Source organism: Brachyistius frenatus, unplaced genomic scaffold (assembly GCF_029030835.1).
Source record: "Brachyistius frenatus isolate BFR_SWC_R1_liver_20210118 unplaced genomic scaffold, ASM2903083v1 Contig_57, whole genome shotgun sequence".
In the NCBI taxonomy this organism is placed as follows: Eukaryota; Metazoa; Chordata; class Actinopteri; family Embiotocidae; genus Brachyistius; species Brachyistius frenatus.
This window is the reverse complement of record NW_027210656.1, coordinates 944,523-961,566: the sequence shown is the minus strand read 5'-3', so window position 1 is coordinate 961,566 and position 17,044 is coordinate 944,523. Positions and strand designations below refer to the sequence as shown.

The window sequence follows — 17,044 nt, the reverse complement described above, 5'->3', positions numbered from 1 at the left end:
CTCTCCCTGCACGGATACACAAACAGTCAATAATCCTTTAAAGATACTAGCACCCACTATGACACGACCCAGGTGGGACTTGAACCCACAATCCCCAGCTCCGGAGGCTGATGCCTTATCCATTAGGCCACTGGGCCTACTTATGCAGATCCTGCATGTTGCATGAATCTTGTCCAATACAATGTCTTGGATGAAAAAGAACAAATTTGCCATCAATTTAAAAGCACCCTTTCTTTGTTTAGAAATTGTCGAGATTTCAAATCTTAACGTCCACAGAAGAAGCCTTGTCTAACCTCGTAAGCTTTATGTTTGGTATTGTTAAACAAAGTTAGGGTAACAAATAAAATGGCTATCTGAAGGACCTTTGTTCAGAATGAAAGCTAAAATTCCGGTGTTGACCACTGATGTATGAACTAAAGCTTTTTTTATGCATACATAGTCCAAAACTAGTCCAAACATAGTCAGTGAATGTACCAGCCCACACACTCTGCAGCTCATGAATTGTGATGCAATTAACAAAATATACTGTAGCAAGAAAGGGGAAAGATTTAGACCTCAAAGCTTAGCTGGGTCAAGTTGTTAATCATTCTGCAAGCAAGGTTTTTTCAATCAATATCGCATTCCTCCTCGGCCACAGAATAACAAGAAAAAAAATACACGTTTAACTTTATAGTAGAAAGAAAAATAGTGTTGCCGTTATTTTTATGAAACAAGTGACGTTGCTCAGTTATTGTCAAAAGCTGCTGCTGTCATAATCCCTCAAACATTTCATGTACAATGTGTGAAGCCATTCAATCAGGTGCTGATGAGGCAACAAAAAGGGGGAAAGTGGTGTTTTTGAATCAAAGGTGAAGATTTTCATTTGGATCAGTGACTATCCCAGGACCCAGGACTAAAGAATAAAAGATAGCCATATTAAACCCTTCAGATTTAAAATAGCCACATTGAATGTGTGACTTAGACATTATGAGTTCAAGGTCTAAAGGCAGAACACGTCACCTGTCGCTGCAGCAAGAGAGAAACCTAAGTCAGTCAATGTGCTCATTGGTCTGTGCTCTAAAATTCATCCATGAGTAATGCAGGCAGAGCCAAATCATCTAAATTGTTCATAAATGCATTTTGCTACACAGATCCAAACCTCACACACCTGCCTGTGACTGAGCATCTGAAAGCAACCAATCACAAACGTTGTTTTCCTAATAAGACATCCCTGTCAAAAATCATATTAGTGTTATTATTTATGGGTGTTTCCATTTTGTGGTGTGATTACACATCCTCAGGTAGTTATCTTCTCATTACTGCAGGCGCACTCTCCATTATCTGATCTCAGTGCATGACAAAATACGGCTGTCCTAATCTGTGGTGGAGAAGCAAAGTGCTGCCCTACGGTGGAGCCGTGCACATGCAGATGTGAACACAGACACACACATAGATCCATTTGTGTCACATGCTACATAAAAGGACAGTGATATTGAATGATATTTTTCTTATTCAGGGGAGAAGATTATTTCAACTGGAAGATTCACACAACACCCACTTGTAATTCAGCAGAAAGTAATGATATCTTTTTTTTTTTTTGTTAAGTTTTCAATATATTCACATTTATGCACAATGTACTGTACAGTGTTGCTTTTGTAATAAAAGCTCACATCGGCCACAGCCCGAGTTCATCTTCAAACAGATTGTTTTGTCTGACCAGCGCTCCAAAACATATATTTAAATATAGTCCTCACATTTTAGAAGAACCAGAGAATGTTTTGCATTTTATCTTGAAAAACAGACAAAAATAACTAATCAATTATAAAAGTTGTTGTGGATTAATTTTCTGTTAAATGACTTTGGACGAATCAGTTCTGATTAAAACAAATCTCAAAAGTTATGGCTGAAAAGAATGGATGTTTACCCAAACCACTGTATCTTATGCACTTAAGCAACATTTTGAGCAGTGTTGTCACGTTTTCATGACCTTTACAACTTTACACCTGAATACATTTGACAGGATGTCCTTTTCAGCACATAAACCGGTGGCGTGCACATTTGTGCTCTGACTCCTTCCAAACACTTTCCAGCTGCAACATTATAGCTCTGATCTGTTGTTCCAGTATCAGATTTATATTTATCCCACAAGTGTCATGAGAGCTTTGAATAGAATGAATGACTTTATGCCAAGACTGTCTGTCTATCTATCTGATCTATCTATCTATCTATCTATCTATCTCTATCTATCTATCTATCTATCTATCTATCTATCTATCTATCTATCTATCTATCTATCTATCTATCTATCTATCTATCTATCTATCTATCTATCTATCTATCTATCTATCTATCTATCTATCTATCTATCTATCTATCTATCTATCTATCTATCTATCTATCTATCATGAGCCATTCTGATTTATAATCTTGGTATTGGGATTTTCAAAGCCGATTATTATTAAGAAACTTCCAGAAGCACATAGCTTCCGGTGACAAGACAGCTTGTTCAACAGCACACTCAGGTCTTTGCAATAGCTGATTGTATCCCGCCTTGTCCTTTGTTGTAATCAACCAGATTGATGAAAGGCTCATCAAAAACACCCACCACAGTTCCGGGTCACTGTCTGACAGACCTACTCGAGCTGGTGGGTTCCCCCATGTTCACTAATTTAAAGTTGTCTGCGTGTCATCGACTTCCTGATGGACTGCTCTGCTGCGTGACAGACATCAGGAAAACTCCAAAACCAAACCTCAATACTTTAAGGGATGGGGGTGTTTAAAGAGTGGGAGGAGGAAAGGAGGGGAGGAGGGGTGATGAATCCTGTAGTCTTGGATCATTGTGTGTTACTGACGCTCTTGATTCATCATCCAGCCACCTCGTGAGCAGGATGGATATATAAGGTGGAGCACACCTGCTCACAAATAACGACTTCAGACCTCCACCAACTGACCTCAGCCTATTACCAAAGTTCAGGGTAAGTATCAACTATTAAGAGTTTACATAGACTATATATTTTATTTATTTATAGCCAAGATAATGAGGATTCCAAGTTATGGGCCGTTTTTTAAGTAGACTAATATTTAGATAAAGATGATTTGTGTTTCCCCCACTAACAAAACTGAGTGGCAACATCCTAACAGGGGTGACAAATTGTAACATTATATTGATAGACTACAATATCCTATATTAAAGCTACATAACAATGCTTAGGGAATTATAATAACAAATAGGAGTTTTTAAAGGTTGATTTTTATATTCTAGTAAAAGGATCAGAGCTCAGTAATGACGTTTAAACAACCTAATTACACTTTATATCATTTTTTCATCTTATAAATAATTCTCTGCCACGTTTCAATCGAGAAACTTTTTTTAATTTTTTTTTTATGGTAGGCCTATTTAGAATCGCACAACTTTTTAATGATCACGCGTGACTGAAAGATATTGTTGATGTTGAATTAAGCTTTTTGTGGACTGCCAGCTGTTTTCAGTGTACTCTGAGAAGTGATAACGTTACTCACAGGCGCCCCTCTGTCCTCTCTAGAGCCTTGAGAGACTCCACAGCATGCTGCCTGGAAGAGCGGCTGATGTCCGGCACTGCGTCCTGACGAGCCGCTGGCTGCCCGCAGCGCTCGCGCTGCTCCTCCTCCTCTCCTCCAGCTTCAGCCGCGCGCACAGCACCACGGTGGAGCACGACTTCCACATTGTTCACAATGTCGACAACAGAAGTAAGAACCATTTTTTTGTTTTTATTTTACAGTTTGTACTGTTGCTAACTACCCGCAGAACTTTCTTGAAGTGGATTAGTCTTGTTTTAAGACGTCAATTGTGACCAAAAAAAAAAAAGAGAGAGAGACGTATTTAACATTAATTTAAAGACAGCACAAAGACGAAATCTCATATTTTGGTGAAATCACAGATGTAGGCTACATTCTGTCTGTTACTGGCATTAATGAGTTTATAGTGACATTGTTCTACTTTATTTGTTTGAAATGATATAAAGTGAGTTAAATTTAAAGATATGTTTTTGGCAGTTTAAAAAAGTTTCCTCTGAATCTCAAGAGGTCATTTGCAGCATGTTAGGAGAATTAAACTTTAAATAGAGATAGTCAATGGGATTTTATTTAATTGAGATTGGGCAAATATCTCCACTCACAGTTTAGTCACATTTAATAAAGACTATTTATATGTTGTGACTATTTCACTATGGGTTTTACGCACTGTGTAATTTATTGAACTATTTACTGTATATTTTAGTAACTTTGACTCAACCTTGTCCCCAATTCTGTGTTCAAGTAGAGCGAATGAAGAAATACTACAAGAAAAGTCATTTGTAATGATTTAAGTTGCACTCAATTATCAGCAGATCTTTTCCTGAAGGTTTTGTGAAAGACTCAAGGAATCGTGTCTTCACACAAGTTTTAGAACGGCTTAGAAAATTATTTATGCAACAAGAAGGAGAAAAAATAATAACTCCTTGAAAAACAATAGGGCTTTTGCACCATTTGGTGCTCGGACCCTAAAGAAACTTAAAAACTGAAACTTGAGAAGCTATAACTAATATTATAATATCAACCTGTAGGTTGGAGTCTGCCTTCTAGCATGTTAAAATTCAGTTTTTTAAGGACTACAAATGAATGAATTAAAGGCAAATCATATGAAATCACGCTGTCTTCTGGCTGTACTATTGATCTTCTGATCATTAGACTCCTGCTTCTTCCAGCACTGACAGAAATTTTCACCACCATTTCCCTGAATGTGAATTTGTCTTTTCAAACAATATTAATATTGTGTCCAGGATTTGCTCCCCTCGCCACTGATGCACTTGTCTCTGTTCGATGTCCAGGTCCAGAGATAGACCCATTCTGGTATGTGGGCCGCGGTGTGAGACCCATTGGGCGCTTCGGGAAGAGGCACAGCACCGTGGCGTCTCTGGGCAGCGGGGGGATGGAGCCCGTCGTCAGGACGTTGGAACTGCTGCTCAACAGCCTCAGAAATAAGGAGAACCTCGGAAAAATGCTCGACGGGGAGGACAGTGATTGGTTACCGTGACAACGTGTTCTTCTCCCTTCATCCACAAACTCTGATTGTCTTCATTTTTTAAAATCTTGATTTAGATTCTATACTCGTTTGCTCAAGCACTTCACTGTATTTCTCTCTTGTGTCTATTATGAGGTTTATCAGATCCTTGATGAAGTAATTCTCAAAAATATTCTGTATATAAAAATGCATTATATATTGATTAATAAATCAGGATGTTGAGATGATGTCTGTCAATGACCTTTTGCAGCTCTCCTGTGTTTACGGGTGCACAACAAACATTTTATTTCAAAAGAACAAGTTCATTTTAAGTTTGCAAATTTTATTTATTTCATAATGCATTTTTTTCTCAGAGTACTGTGGCACATCGAGAATCTGTATTTTTTGCTTGATAATATTTTCCCCAACATGTCATATGGATTGCAACAAACATTTGCACATAAAAGTGAATGGCCCGCCTGTGGAACTGTGCACAGTGAACCGCTTCATAGTCATTCACTCTGGATTTAGACAGGAACAATGTTAGTTTTTAGCTCTGTGTGAATCTCATCATTTCTGAGTATCTGGGACTCTGTTACAATATTAAATTAGACTTCCTGTGCGAATCCAGCCTTACAAGTATAACAATTATACATAGTCTCTTGCACACAACACTGAAAGATTTGTCAACTATGATTGGGCAATAAACACGTTATTCTATATCATATCCATCTTTTCACACATATACATATATTAACAAATTCTGTGATGAGATAATATTACTATTTTCTTTACGTTAGAAAAATACAGGACACTAATGATTGGACCCTTGCGGCTGTGCTTCTCATGGGAGTTTTTTTTTTTTTTTTTTTTACATCAATTTGATAAAACCAGTAACATGCTTTTATACATCAACACCTCCGGAGAACAAGATTGACAAAAGTACAGGATCAATGTGCAAACCCAAAGATGTGAAAGGCTGGGATGAAAAGGTCACTAATAGAAAGGCAGAGCATTCATTCATTCAGAAGACCATCACACCTTTCAAGCAGTGAATCAGGAAGTCTAAACCTGCTCTGAAGCTGTAGCCAAAGCAAAATCTTTGACAACAATATGTATGACTAACTCAGATTCTGACTAATGAACGTGGTCAGAGTAAAGAAAAATCACCCAAAATGAAAGGCAGTATTCTCAAATCTAGTGTTTAAGGAGTACAAGTACAGTATGAATCGTACTGGCCCCTCCAAAAATGCCTCTTGTCACCTGTATTTTTGTGGCATTTACCATCATCATTACTGGCAGAATATCAAATGGTAAATGCAGGCTCACACTGAAAGCACTTTGAGTCATCACACATGACAGAGTCTGATAGGACTGACTGAGGAGGGTTCCTTTGAGGAGAGAATAAAGCCTTTAATTTGCAAAAACACTTATTTCAGTGGTATTGCATAAAAATGTTCAGTAAGTACAAAAATAAATTGCTTGTAACAAAATCATGGTTTCATGGCATTTGTTATATAGCACATCAGACTTCATTATGTAAAACTCTTTACAAGATTTTCTGAATGCAACACAAAAAGTTCAGACATGACCCAGCAAAGGGAAAACATGAAAATACTCCTTTTGTTCAAATAAAAGGCCACGAAGTTTGAAAGTAAACAAAGAAAACAACAGGGAGGAGGAAAAATGACTTTGCGTTGAAAGAACAGGCGTGACTGCAAGAAGGAACTTGAAGTACCTCGCCAGACCTCGGAGGCTTTGTGTTGAGCTCGATGTGGGTCTTCATTCAGACATTAGAACCTCATTTTGACTCATTTAAATGTAGTAGCCAACAGCTTCCATATTAAGGCTGCGTGTATCTACGAAAAAGTTCTAATCAGCTTTTCCTTTTTTAAATAAATGGGTGAAATGCCATTGCAGTTACGGCATTGTTGGAGATGGGTAAATTGTTGCCTGTATGCTGAATATGATGCTAAATATAAACCACCAGCAGCTGCTTAGCTTAGCATAAAGACGGAGACAGAGCCAAACGGTGAGCTTGGTTCTGTCCAAAGTTAGAAAAATCGTATTCAATTTAAAAGTGCTGTAGCGAATATATATATATATATATATATATATATATATATATATATATATATATATTATAAAAAACAATGTTTCCAATGATAATGTGAAAACAATGCGCAAGTGGTTGTTTGTGGCGATGAGCCCACTGAGAATATCACACAACTGCAGCTCCAGCCCATAACGGGCTTTATAACTATAATATATATATATATATTATTATATAATAATATATTTTCATAACGGGTTTCTCTCTCGCCTGTTAAGTGTTTTTTTTTTCTTCTTCTGGTAAATAAATAGAAAAGTGCACCTGAACAGAACCTACTCAGCACCAAACACAGATACACCGTGTATACCCAGCTGCTGAACATGCTCTGCTTTGTTCAGCAGCTGGATGCTAACTCCCCTCAGTAGTTGGTGGGGACCAAAACAGAGTTCAAAGTAAATTCCAGTGTGTGAATATTGGACCTAGATTAAAGGTGGCGGTAGGCAAAGTTTTAGCTTTATGAGTCAGGCTCGCTTTCCCCCCCCCCCCATTAGGCTTAGCAAAGGCTAAGCTAACTGCCTGCAGGTTGTATTGCAGCTTCTGCATATTCAGCAAAGCCTTCTATCACGTAACTGGTATGGATTTTCAGCAAATTATCATATTTATGAAATGTTGGACTTGTTCTTTTAATTATTTGCTCACCTAGAATAACATATTTCTCAAGTGTGCTTTGTATTTCTTTATCGCCACCTACTACGCTAGTGGCTTTAAGAACTAAAACACTTTGGCCCTGATTCTTTGCTCAGCTAGATACTATTTTCTGGTAAGTGCATAACGTTTGAAAATCATTAAAATATCAAAAGTGTTACAATCTTCCCCCAAATGAGGATTAGCATCTGAGAACGTAGTTGTACAACCCTCTTTCCGAAAAAGTCAAACACTGTGTATAACACACATGAACAGATTTGCAAATCATGTAAACCCATATTTGATTGAATCAGGCAAGATTGGGGCAACATGTTACTTTCAAAGCCCCGCAACGGGTCTCCTCAGTTTCCTCCTCAGTACATCATTTGCAAATCATCATTCTCTTTTTATTTACATTTTACACCGCGTTTAAACATTTTTGGAAACAGGGTTGTATGTGTGTGTAAGTTGACAATCATCTAAAAAAATGAAGAGAAAAAAAAAAGCTCTGAAGAGGGTTTACAGTATGATTAAATTCCTTGTAACATTTCATTTGATGAGAAAAAAGATGCAGTATAAAACATGGTTCAGCCTCTTTTTGGGACACTGAATCACAGAAAGTTTCACATGATTTTCCCACAGCTTCATTGTACATTAAATCACAATACTCTTGCAAACAGATAGAAAAAAGGACATGAGTTTTTCTTCGTCTGTACATATTCTTTTGGAGTCAGATCATGAGGAGTGTTTGCAGATTTTAAGGCAGAGACACTGACTGTTGAGTCACCCTTGCATGACATATTATGTATGTGCTGAGGAGGAAACAACTAAGTACTAAGGGGAAGAAGGGAAAGAGGGTCTTCTGTGAGGCGTTTGACTGATGTGGTACCATGCTTGCCTGAGGGATGAGTGCTGGGTGGATCACACAGGGCAGGTGTTGGCCCCTGCTTGGCCTGGAGCTGGAGGCAGACGCAGGGTCAAGGCACTGGATGTGAAGGGCCCCCGTCCCTGGGGCTCTGAAGTGGCCCTGAGGGACTCGTTGTGCTGTTGGCTGTCACTGTGGCCGAAATACTTTCACCTGCTGCTCTGGCTCCAACTTCTCTAAAATGCAAGAATAATAAAAAGGAAAAAAGAAAAATCCAGGACAAATACAAGTTTTAACCAGAAAAGGAAAAAGGTTATCCAGAAAGAAGAGAAACTATTAATAACATGTGATTCAGCTGAAGCCGACTTAGATCTAAATGTCAGTACTGTCTTCCCAGCTGTAAATTTTGAGCCTACCTAATGACGGACTGATAGAAAGGACACACTAAGCTGGAATCAATGACGTGATTACATGTCCTGGTCACTGATTTTGCTCCATTTTCCTGTCTGTCAAAAGCCACCCTGAATCAGAGCTCTTGTGTGGATGGTAGAGAAGAAAATGAGACAAAAAAAGAAAATTAAAAAAAAAGAAGCTCCAACTAAAAAAAGGCCATTCACTGATATGAAAAGGAACCGGTTTCTTGTTGGTTGATAAACAGCCCTATCCTCCTGCACTGTGTCTGTTTCCATTTGGCTGCTTTACATCTAATGGGGCTTTTCAGTTACTCTGTCCCTTTTTAGCAGATGCATTCACTTTTACATCCATTCAGTGCCTATTTCTTCTTTCATGGACAAAGCCCAAAATGTGTGATGTTAACTAAAGGTGAATAACAGTGTCCCCTTGTCTCGGTCCAACTCTCCGTCCATAGCTGTCTCACTTTTCACACACACACACACGCACGCACGCACGCACGCACGCACGCACGCACGCACGCACGCACGCACGCACGCACACACACACACACACACACACACACACACACACACACACACACACACACACGCGCGTACATGTGAATAAAAGACTGTTTACTCTCAGCAGTTAGCAGACTCACTTTACTTTTGCTTAACCTGTAGCTGACTGATGAGTAGGGATTATTCGTAAAATCTAAAATGACTCTCAGAAGTTTATTTAAGTCACAGATTTATCACAGTCTATTTATTTCTGCAGCCAAACAGTTTTCTCTGTCGACACTTTCTTTTTCTTCAAATTGATCAATAATCTTATTTGGTACCTTTCATTGGAGGCGCTGGAAGCTTCCTCCTCTGATGGCGTGATGAGTCCAGGGTTTGAGGCTGTAATGACAGTATTAGTATAACACACAGAATACACCTCAACAACAAACAACACGTTCTCATTTTATACATTTTGAATATCGAACCAGTCACCTCCAGCTGCTAAACTTACTGGTGCTACATGATAAAGTGTACCAATACTCTTTCCAGATAATACAAATGGGCTAAAGACCTATGTGTTCCACAATAGGCCTGGTGAGAGCGCCTTCTCTTTTTATGCCCCTAAACTGTGGAACTCACTGCCTTCGGACATCAGAATGGCTTTAAAAGAAAACTAAAGACCTATCTTTTTAATCTGGTTTTCTACTGATGTTTATCAGCCTGCTTTTAAATTTTGATTATTGTTTTTATCCTTGGTGTTTTTCTGTACTTTCCTGAATTTCAATTATTGATTCTTTTTTTTTTTTTTTTTTTTTATTGTTGCAATTTTAACCTACATTGTTTTACCTTATTTCTAATCTTATTGTTCTGTTTTATATGCCTGTCGATTTGTTTGGATCTTTGCTTTTTATGTGTGTATGTTGCTCTGATGTGAAGCACTTTGGGCTACAGGCTTGTATGAAAGGTGCGACATAAATAAAGCTGAGTTGAGTTGGGTTAAATAAAAAGAAAAAGTGTGTATGGCTGAGTGAGAACCTGAAGGTCAGTGAGGTACCTTAGACTTTGGCTTTAACTTGGAGAAACGATTGCAGACAGTCACATTTAACCCAGCTGTTTTCAGAGCTGATATCCTGGACTCAATGTTAGATATCTTTAAAAGAGAAAGAGGATTTATTTGAGGAACACAATCCAATAAAAGATATTTCATGCCATACACATTTGTTCCGTTTTAGTCAGAAGATAATGTACAATTAACACCGTAAAAAGCTGTTCAAACAATACCTGCAGTTCAGACTGCTGGACCTGAGCGGCTGCAGTGGCCACTTGGTCTTCCAGGAAGGCCAGCTCTGTGTCTGTGGTCCCACTGCAAATACTGCGGGCACACTGCTCCAGGTCCCCCAGTGCCCCCTCAAGGCCATACACAGCACCAGCAGCCAGGTACACCTACCCACAGAACAATTGATACATGTTTAGGAAACGTTAGCAGTGAACATTTAAGGAGTTAAAACTAGTGCGCTGACTTGAGCTTACATTCTCCTCCATCTTGGTCAGCCTCTGGTCCAGCCTGCGGGTCTCATTGCTGCTTGATATGGGAGAAGCACTCATGGACTCAGAAGGGGTGTAGCTCTCACCTCCCGCCTCACCAATCAGCTCCTCTGTAGCATTTAAAACCTTCAGCACCTCTGTGGTGATGCTGCAGAGCGAGGCCGCCGAGTACTTCTGCTTCAGTGACAGAACACACATATTAATATGAACTGTGTAAAGAGGCACAATATGTTATTCTTTAAGTGGAAAACCTTATTAGTGACACTTTAAGTGAAAAGACATAAAGCGAAAAAAGGGAAGTGTGTATTTAAAATGTGTAAACATGACATGAAGGACAAAACATGGGCTTAACGTAACGACATGAAATGTTAATTAAAAATGTATTTCATTCAGGAAGCCAGTGGATGCAACAAAATTTGATTATGAAATGTAACATTTTGGAACATTATGCACTCATTTGTGTTTTTATCAGCATCATATTTAATCAAACTGCAAGGTTGTGAAAAAATAAAAAAATTTCAGGTACCATGTATGAGTTTATTTGTCACTCTTTCGTGATGCCTAATTAGTTGTTTTGTGAGCGCCCACACGTACACATGCTCAACCTGGAAGAGCAATCTGAGTGTGCTGAACAAAGATGTGAGAAATGTGGGAGTGACAAAGGAAGAGGTGGGGGAAAGGAGGCAAGGACGGGCTCAAGGCAAAGCCAGATCTTTTGTTTTATAGGCTTTGAATGGTCAAAAGATGACAAAGTGGACACAGTATCTTATTACTGCCCTGCAGGACATCAATTACAGAATTTGGATGTGGAGCTGAGGAATCAGGAATTCAAACACAAATTAAAAAAATACAAAATATAATTAAAAAAAAAATAGAGTAGTTCATGCATGAGTTTCTAAAGCAGTGGCCAAGGAAATATTGTAAATCATACAGTTAGTTAATGAAAACAGAGTGACAAATCAGTCGGCAGGGATTTGTTACTACAATATCTAAATGCCTTTGACAGATAAATGAAAACAACATCTTGGTTGTTGTTTTTACTGCCAGTCAGTATCTTGTAGAACTGGAGCAGCTTGTTCTTTCAAATCTCAGCTTGTTACCAAAATTCAGGCTGACAGATAATAATTCAAAGGTGACGAAGCCTTTTAAAGAGAGCCAGTGTTTCATTCTCCTGAATAGATGAGAACAGTGAGCAAGAAGAGGAAAGGGTAGTAAAGAGAGACAGATGTTATTCAATAATGAATGAATCACTGGCTGAAGCTTTGATCAGTGGGATCGGATGCATATTGATCCCTCTTTCAGCCAGACAGTGACAGTCTGAAAAGCTGGTGACAGGAGAGGCAGGTAGGGATGAAAAAGAGTTGAGAAGCAGTTATCTTGTTGTTGTTTTTTTGTAAATCACCATTCAGAGATGCAGAGATGCATGTTCTGAGAAATTGACTTGGACTGGTCAATGGAGAAGTGGAGATGTTCTCATCCACTCCAAAGAACCAGGCCATCGAACAGTTAGACAGACAAACACGTATCACTGCTGTTGACTTTCACAGATATATCTAGTGCATATAAAAAAAAATTAAAAAAAATCTAGTTTGTGCCCGTATTAATATAGAAACATAATGTAAGTAAAGAAAATATGAATCACAGTAGAATATCAATTCTGTGGTTAATAATACAATTACAAGAGAATAATAGAATAGAAACTTTTAAATTGGGAGATCAGACAGGCACAGATTTAAAGAAGGGGGTAGATTTGTAAAGTAAAGTAAAAATGTGCTAAGACTCAACTTTCTTTGGAATAATAAATTGTACATAATTAATTGATGTATTATTAATATACTAACAACTTAATTTTTTTTTAAATATACCAAGTGTGTGTCATGAATTTTGCCTCTGTCCCTCCCTTCAGTCACCTACCCTGGAATAATTTAACCAGTGTCTTGTTTGTCCATATACCTGCTGTTGATCATGTAAACTAAATGGTTTGTGAATAATAATACCAACGGTGAGCCACTGTGTGTGTGTGTGTGTGTGTGTGTGTGTGTGTGTGTGTGTGTGTGTGTGTGTGTGTGTGTGTGTGTGTGTGTGTGTGTGTGTGTGTGTGTGAGAGAGAATTGACCTGACTTTGTGTGGGTTATTTACTTGTCCATACTGATTTGTTTATGAATAGAGTGGATTAACAATAATGAAATTATCAGTACTGAAAGATCTTTTCCCTAAGGGGATTTTAGTTTTTAGATCTAGTTTATGAAATCAGATTGTATGCCTCAATTCTATAAGATTTAACAACACAATAGTGTAACAGCATTTTGATGATACACATGCTTTTGTAGTGTGCAAGGAATCAAAGTACTTTACAATTTTCACACATGATACCATAATATGAGTGCAAGCGATCATCTGCCAAACTAAATTCACAAAGAAAAATCAGAAGCTGCTTTATTTCCTTTGTACATTGTATTGCTGGACAGTATACGAGGGCAGCACACTCGAGCTAAATCCAGCAGATCTACTAGGCAGATTTGTAATGTATATTTGAGTATTAATAGAATTGAACAACAATACTGCAATTGTATTTTAAGAATCTTTTATTTTAATATATATCTTTGTACACATTTGTTTTTATGTCTCTTGTACTGCATACATTTTTTTTGGACTGGAACCTACTTTTTACTTCTATCTCAATGCATTTCTGAAGAAGTTTGTATTTACTGGACTCGCTCAATTTGCCTTTTGCTCGATAATACTTTTTTCTTTTATTACATTTGACACAATGCATCATCCAGATAAGAGAGGTGGACTTTTATGTTTGGTTTTCCCTGAAGATGATGAAAGTGACAGCACAGGCATTTTTTCTATTCAAAAAGAAAGAACGTTGTTCCTCACAAAAACATAACTGTGTCTGTGGGCATGTTGTATTCTGACCTTTGGAGGATTTTATTAATGAAAAAATTGTATTTGCAGCTCTTCTGTGATAAATCTCTTCCACTAAGATTCTTGAACGCTTTGCAAAGCTGTGACTGTAGCTTTCTGGTGTGATGTCACACTAAAGAAGGACAATATTACACCATTTCAAACACCGAAATGTCTGTGCAGTCTTATAAGAAATAAATGCTTTTGTGGCAATAGTCATGTTGTTTAATGTGTGCATGTATAAATGCAGGTGTGAATTTGCCTGTGTTTATTGTTTGTGTGCAGTGCGGTGGGTTTGATTTAGGTTTGTGCCTTTCTTTTCAACTCGATATATCTCACCTGCTGTAAGACAGAGAGCAACTGAAGCCTCTGATGTTGCTCCAAATCATTCTGTCCAACCTGACATACACACACACACACACACACACACACACACACACACACACACACACACACACACACACACACACACACACACACACACACACACACACACACACACACACACACACACACACACACACAAATACAGACATGCACACATCCACAAATAAAAACACAGAACAGACAAAAAGAAGAAGGGAGAAACAGCAAAACAAGAATACCAGATGAGGGACAAAGAAGCACAGCATTGATTCACATAAATACATTGATAACAGCACAGAGTGAAGTGGCGAAGAGTTTTGGAGTCTAAAACAATAAAAAATGAAAAATAAATGTGTCAAAAGCCAGACAGACAAACTGCAAAGACAGAAGCAGAAGATGACGAAAACTATTCTTTTTTTCTCATCTCCTCACCTGGTTGTTTGACAGCACCCCCTCCTGGGAAGAAGGTGTACCTGCAGGTGTACTGGCACTGGATCCACTCCTCCTTACTCCACCTTTTAGTCCTACTTCCTTCTCCACATCTCTTTTATGTTGCCTCTTACTCTGTCTGTTCGGCTCTCTTTTGTCTCCTCTGTTTTGGTCCCTGTCATCTATTTTCTCTTCCAAACTCGTGCCTAATTTCTCTAACCTCCTCTCCCTAACTCTTCCTTCTTCTCGCACTGAATGACTTGTTCGTAGCCTCTCATTTCTTTTCACCTCTTGTCCATTCACTTGTTCCACTGTTTCACTTGCTTTCTCCCTTAATTTGCCACTTCCCCGCTGTCTTTCTTTTTCTGTGTCTTTTGGCCTTGCTGTCCCCCTCTTTCTGTCACTTTCTTTGTCTGTCTGTTTTTCCACAGGCCACTTTGTGGACTCCTCTTCAGATGAGATGCTGTCTTTGCTGTTGGCACGGCTGACCAGCTGACCGAGTCTGGATAGTAACTCTTCGTCCAGGGGTTCTGCAGAGCCGGATCGAGGCCCCGAGCTGCAGGAGGAAACCTTTGGCCCGGGAGCCAATGAGTGGGGCCGAGGAGTGCTGGGGCCCAGTGAATTCAGGGACACTGTGACTGAGTCCTCCGGCTTGGGTGTCATGGCACCCAATGTGAAGGCGTCCGGTGCAGCTGTGGCCACTGGCACAATGTCAGGTGCCAGCTGATCCTCACTTAAACCCCGCTTGAGCAGGGCGTTGAGTAGAAAGCCGCTGTTCTCCTTGAATGAGGAGATAAATAGACAGAGATGCTCATAATCATAAAAAATGTATCAGACAACAACAACAACAAAAGCAATTCACTGTTTTTAAAGACAATAGAGCTACTAAAGAGGGGGAAAAAAAGCCTCAACCTTATTGTTAAATAAAGTATATAATTTGCTGCCTCCCAATGGTGAAACAATGTTTTACAACCAGTTTAAAAAAAACAACTGTGAATGTAAGAGTTTCTCACTATTAAGAATCAATTAGAAAACACTGCCTTAAAAAGGCAGAATAAGTACAGGGGGGTATTTTACCTGTACTAAGGGATAGATGGACTGTGCAGGACTCTGGCCTCCAGGCCTGCTCTGCTCCGTTGATGACTCTCTCTTGCTTTTCCTGCGTCGCCGTGATCTTCTGATAGGGTCACTGTTGGGTTGTCTCTCCTCGGCCTCGCTGCTGTCTCCCATCACCTGGGAACAATGGTGGAAAGTAACTCAATACATGTATAATGCTACTTCTAAATTCAGAACATTTCAGAAGGCAATATTGTTCTTTTACTGCACTAATCTGACTTCTCGAAATTTCAAATATGGATCTTCAGGTTTCCTACTTCCCTGATCAACTCATGACCCCTAAGATTCATCTAATGACACTTTGGAAAGAACTTAACCCGAGGCTGGGAACAACTGGACTGAACTACTTTTTTGGGGGACATTTTAGGTACCAATTGCAGATAGTTGCATTAAAATAGTGTTTTAATAAAGACTTTACTGGTAATGGAGAATTTGTTTTTATAATACATTGTTGTATTAGTACTTTTTACTTGGGTAAAAGGTATGGATACTTTTATTGCTAATTAATGTCCTACATTCATCTATTTTTTTATGAATATGTGTGTTTGTTCCAATAAGTAGCATTTTCTGTATAAATTATTTTACATCTGATTTTGCAGTCCAGAATAATCCAAAGTCACCTTGGGGTTAAAGTTCACGTCCAGTGCCTCTGAATGGACTGGGAACGGCGTGAAGTTCTGGTGAAGCTGTTGTTGGTAGAGCGGCTGCTGATGAGGGTGCAGGTGCGTATCCGGTGGTCCTTTCTTCCTCATCAGGTTGTGAGGTGGTTTGCGAGGACACACAGACAACAATGACGAGGCCTCAGAGTCCGAGTTAAGAGTTTCTGTGTTGGTGTACTGGCCAGAAGACGGTGATGTAATGGCAACATGCTGGGTGTAAGTCCACTCTGGGTCGTGCTGCGAGTCTGTGTAGTAAGTCTCGTCTGAGAGTTTGCGCCGGAACTGTCTCAACGCTGCACCCCAAACGCCTTCGTTATCCTCCTCGGACTCAGATCCCATCTCGTCGTAAGCGGAGACAACGCCGGACTCCTTTTCCAACACGCTGAACACCAGGCTCTTCCTCTTGGTGAGCAGGCTGGGCCGAGACAGCTGAGAACTGTGCAGAGCAATCCAATTACCGTCTGGGCTGTGGAGCACTGAGGACGCACCTAAATGAACATTACCAGCAAAAGCAGGAAGTTCAGA

The 17,044-nt window shown here is 39.2% G+C and overlaps 2 protein-coding genes and 1 non-coding gene across 7 annotated transcripts in view; 1 reads left to right on the top strand and 2 right to left on the bottom strand.

Moving 5' to 3' along the window:
• Window positions 1-64: 64 nt before the first annotated feature.
• trnar-ccg (transfer RNA arginine (anticodon CCG)) lies at window positions 65-137 on the bottom strand. The gene has a single exon. It is a non-coding gene; the product is annotated as a tRNA-Arg (tRNA).
• A 2,717-nt stretch (window positions 138-2,854) lies between these two features.
• Window positions 2,855-5,239, top strand: prlh2 (prolactin releasing hormone 2). The gene is made up of 3 exons (XM_069705574.1): window positions 2,855-2,954; window positions 3,522-3,705; window positions 4,824-5,239. The coding sequence occupies exons 2-3, from the start codon at window positions 3,543-3,545 to the stop codon at window positions 5,027-5,029; spliced, it is 369 nt and encodes a 122-aa protein (XP_069561675.1). The 5' UTR covers window positions 2,855-2,954; window positions 3,522-3,542; the 3' UTR covers window positions 5,030-5,239.
• A 2,352-nt stretch (window positions 5,240-7,591) lies between these two features.
• Window positions 7,592-17,044, bottom strand: part of myripb (myosin VIIA and Rab interacting protein b) — a 105,874-nt gene continuing 96,421 nt past the window's right edge. Inside the window, exons 10-18 of one of the 5 annotated variants that reach the window (XM_069705548.1) lie at window positions 16,481-17,007; window positions 15,822-15,977; window positions 14,748-15,524; window positions 14,289-14,348; window positions 11,025-11,216; window positions 10,776-10,937; window positions 10,549-10,644; window positions 9,833-9,893; window positions 7,592-8,834 (exon numbers count right to left, since the gene is read on the bottom strand). In XM_069705548.1, coding sequence (XP_069561649.1) covers window positions 8,788-8,834; window positions 9,833-9,893; window positions 10,549-10,644; window positions 10,776-10,937; window positions 11,025-11,216; window positions 14,289-14,348; window positions 14,748-15,524; window positions 15,822-15,977; window positions 16,481-17,007 — 2,078 coding nt within the window. In that variant the 3' untranslated portion in view covers window positions 7,592-8,787. The remainder of the gene's footprint in view (window positions 8,835-9,832; window positions 9,894-10,548; window positions 10,645-10,775; window positions 10,938-11,024; window positions 11,217-14,288; window positions 14,349-14,747; window positions 15,525-15,821; window positions 15,978-16,480; window positions 17,008-17,044) is intronic. The other 4 variants (XM_069705545.1, XM_069705549.1, XM_069705546.1 and 1 more) reach the window with 4 other exon arrangements.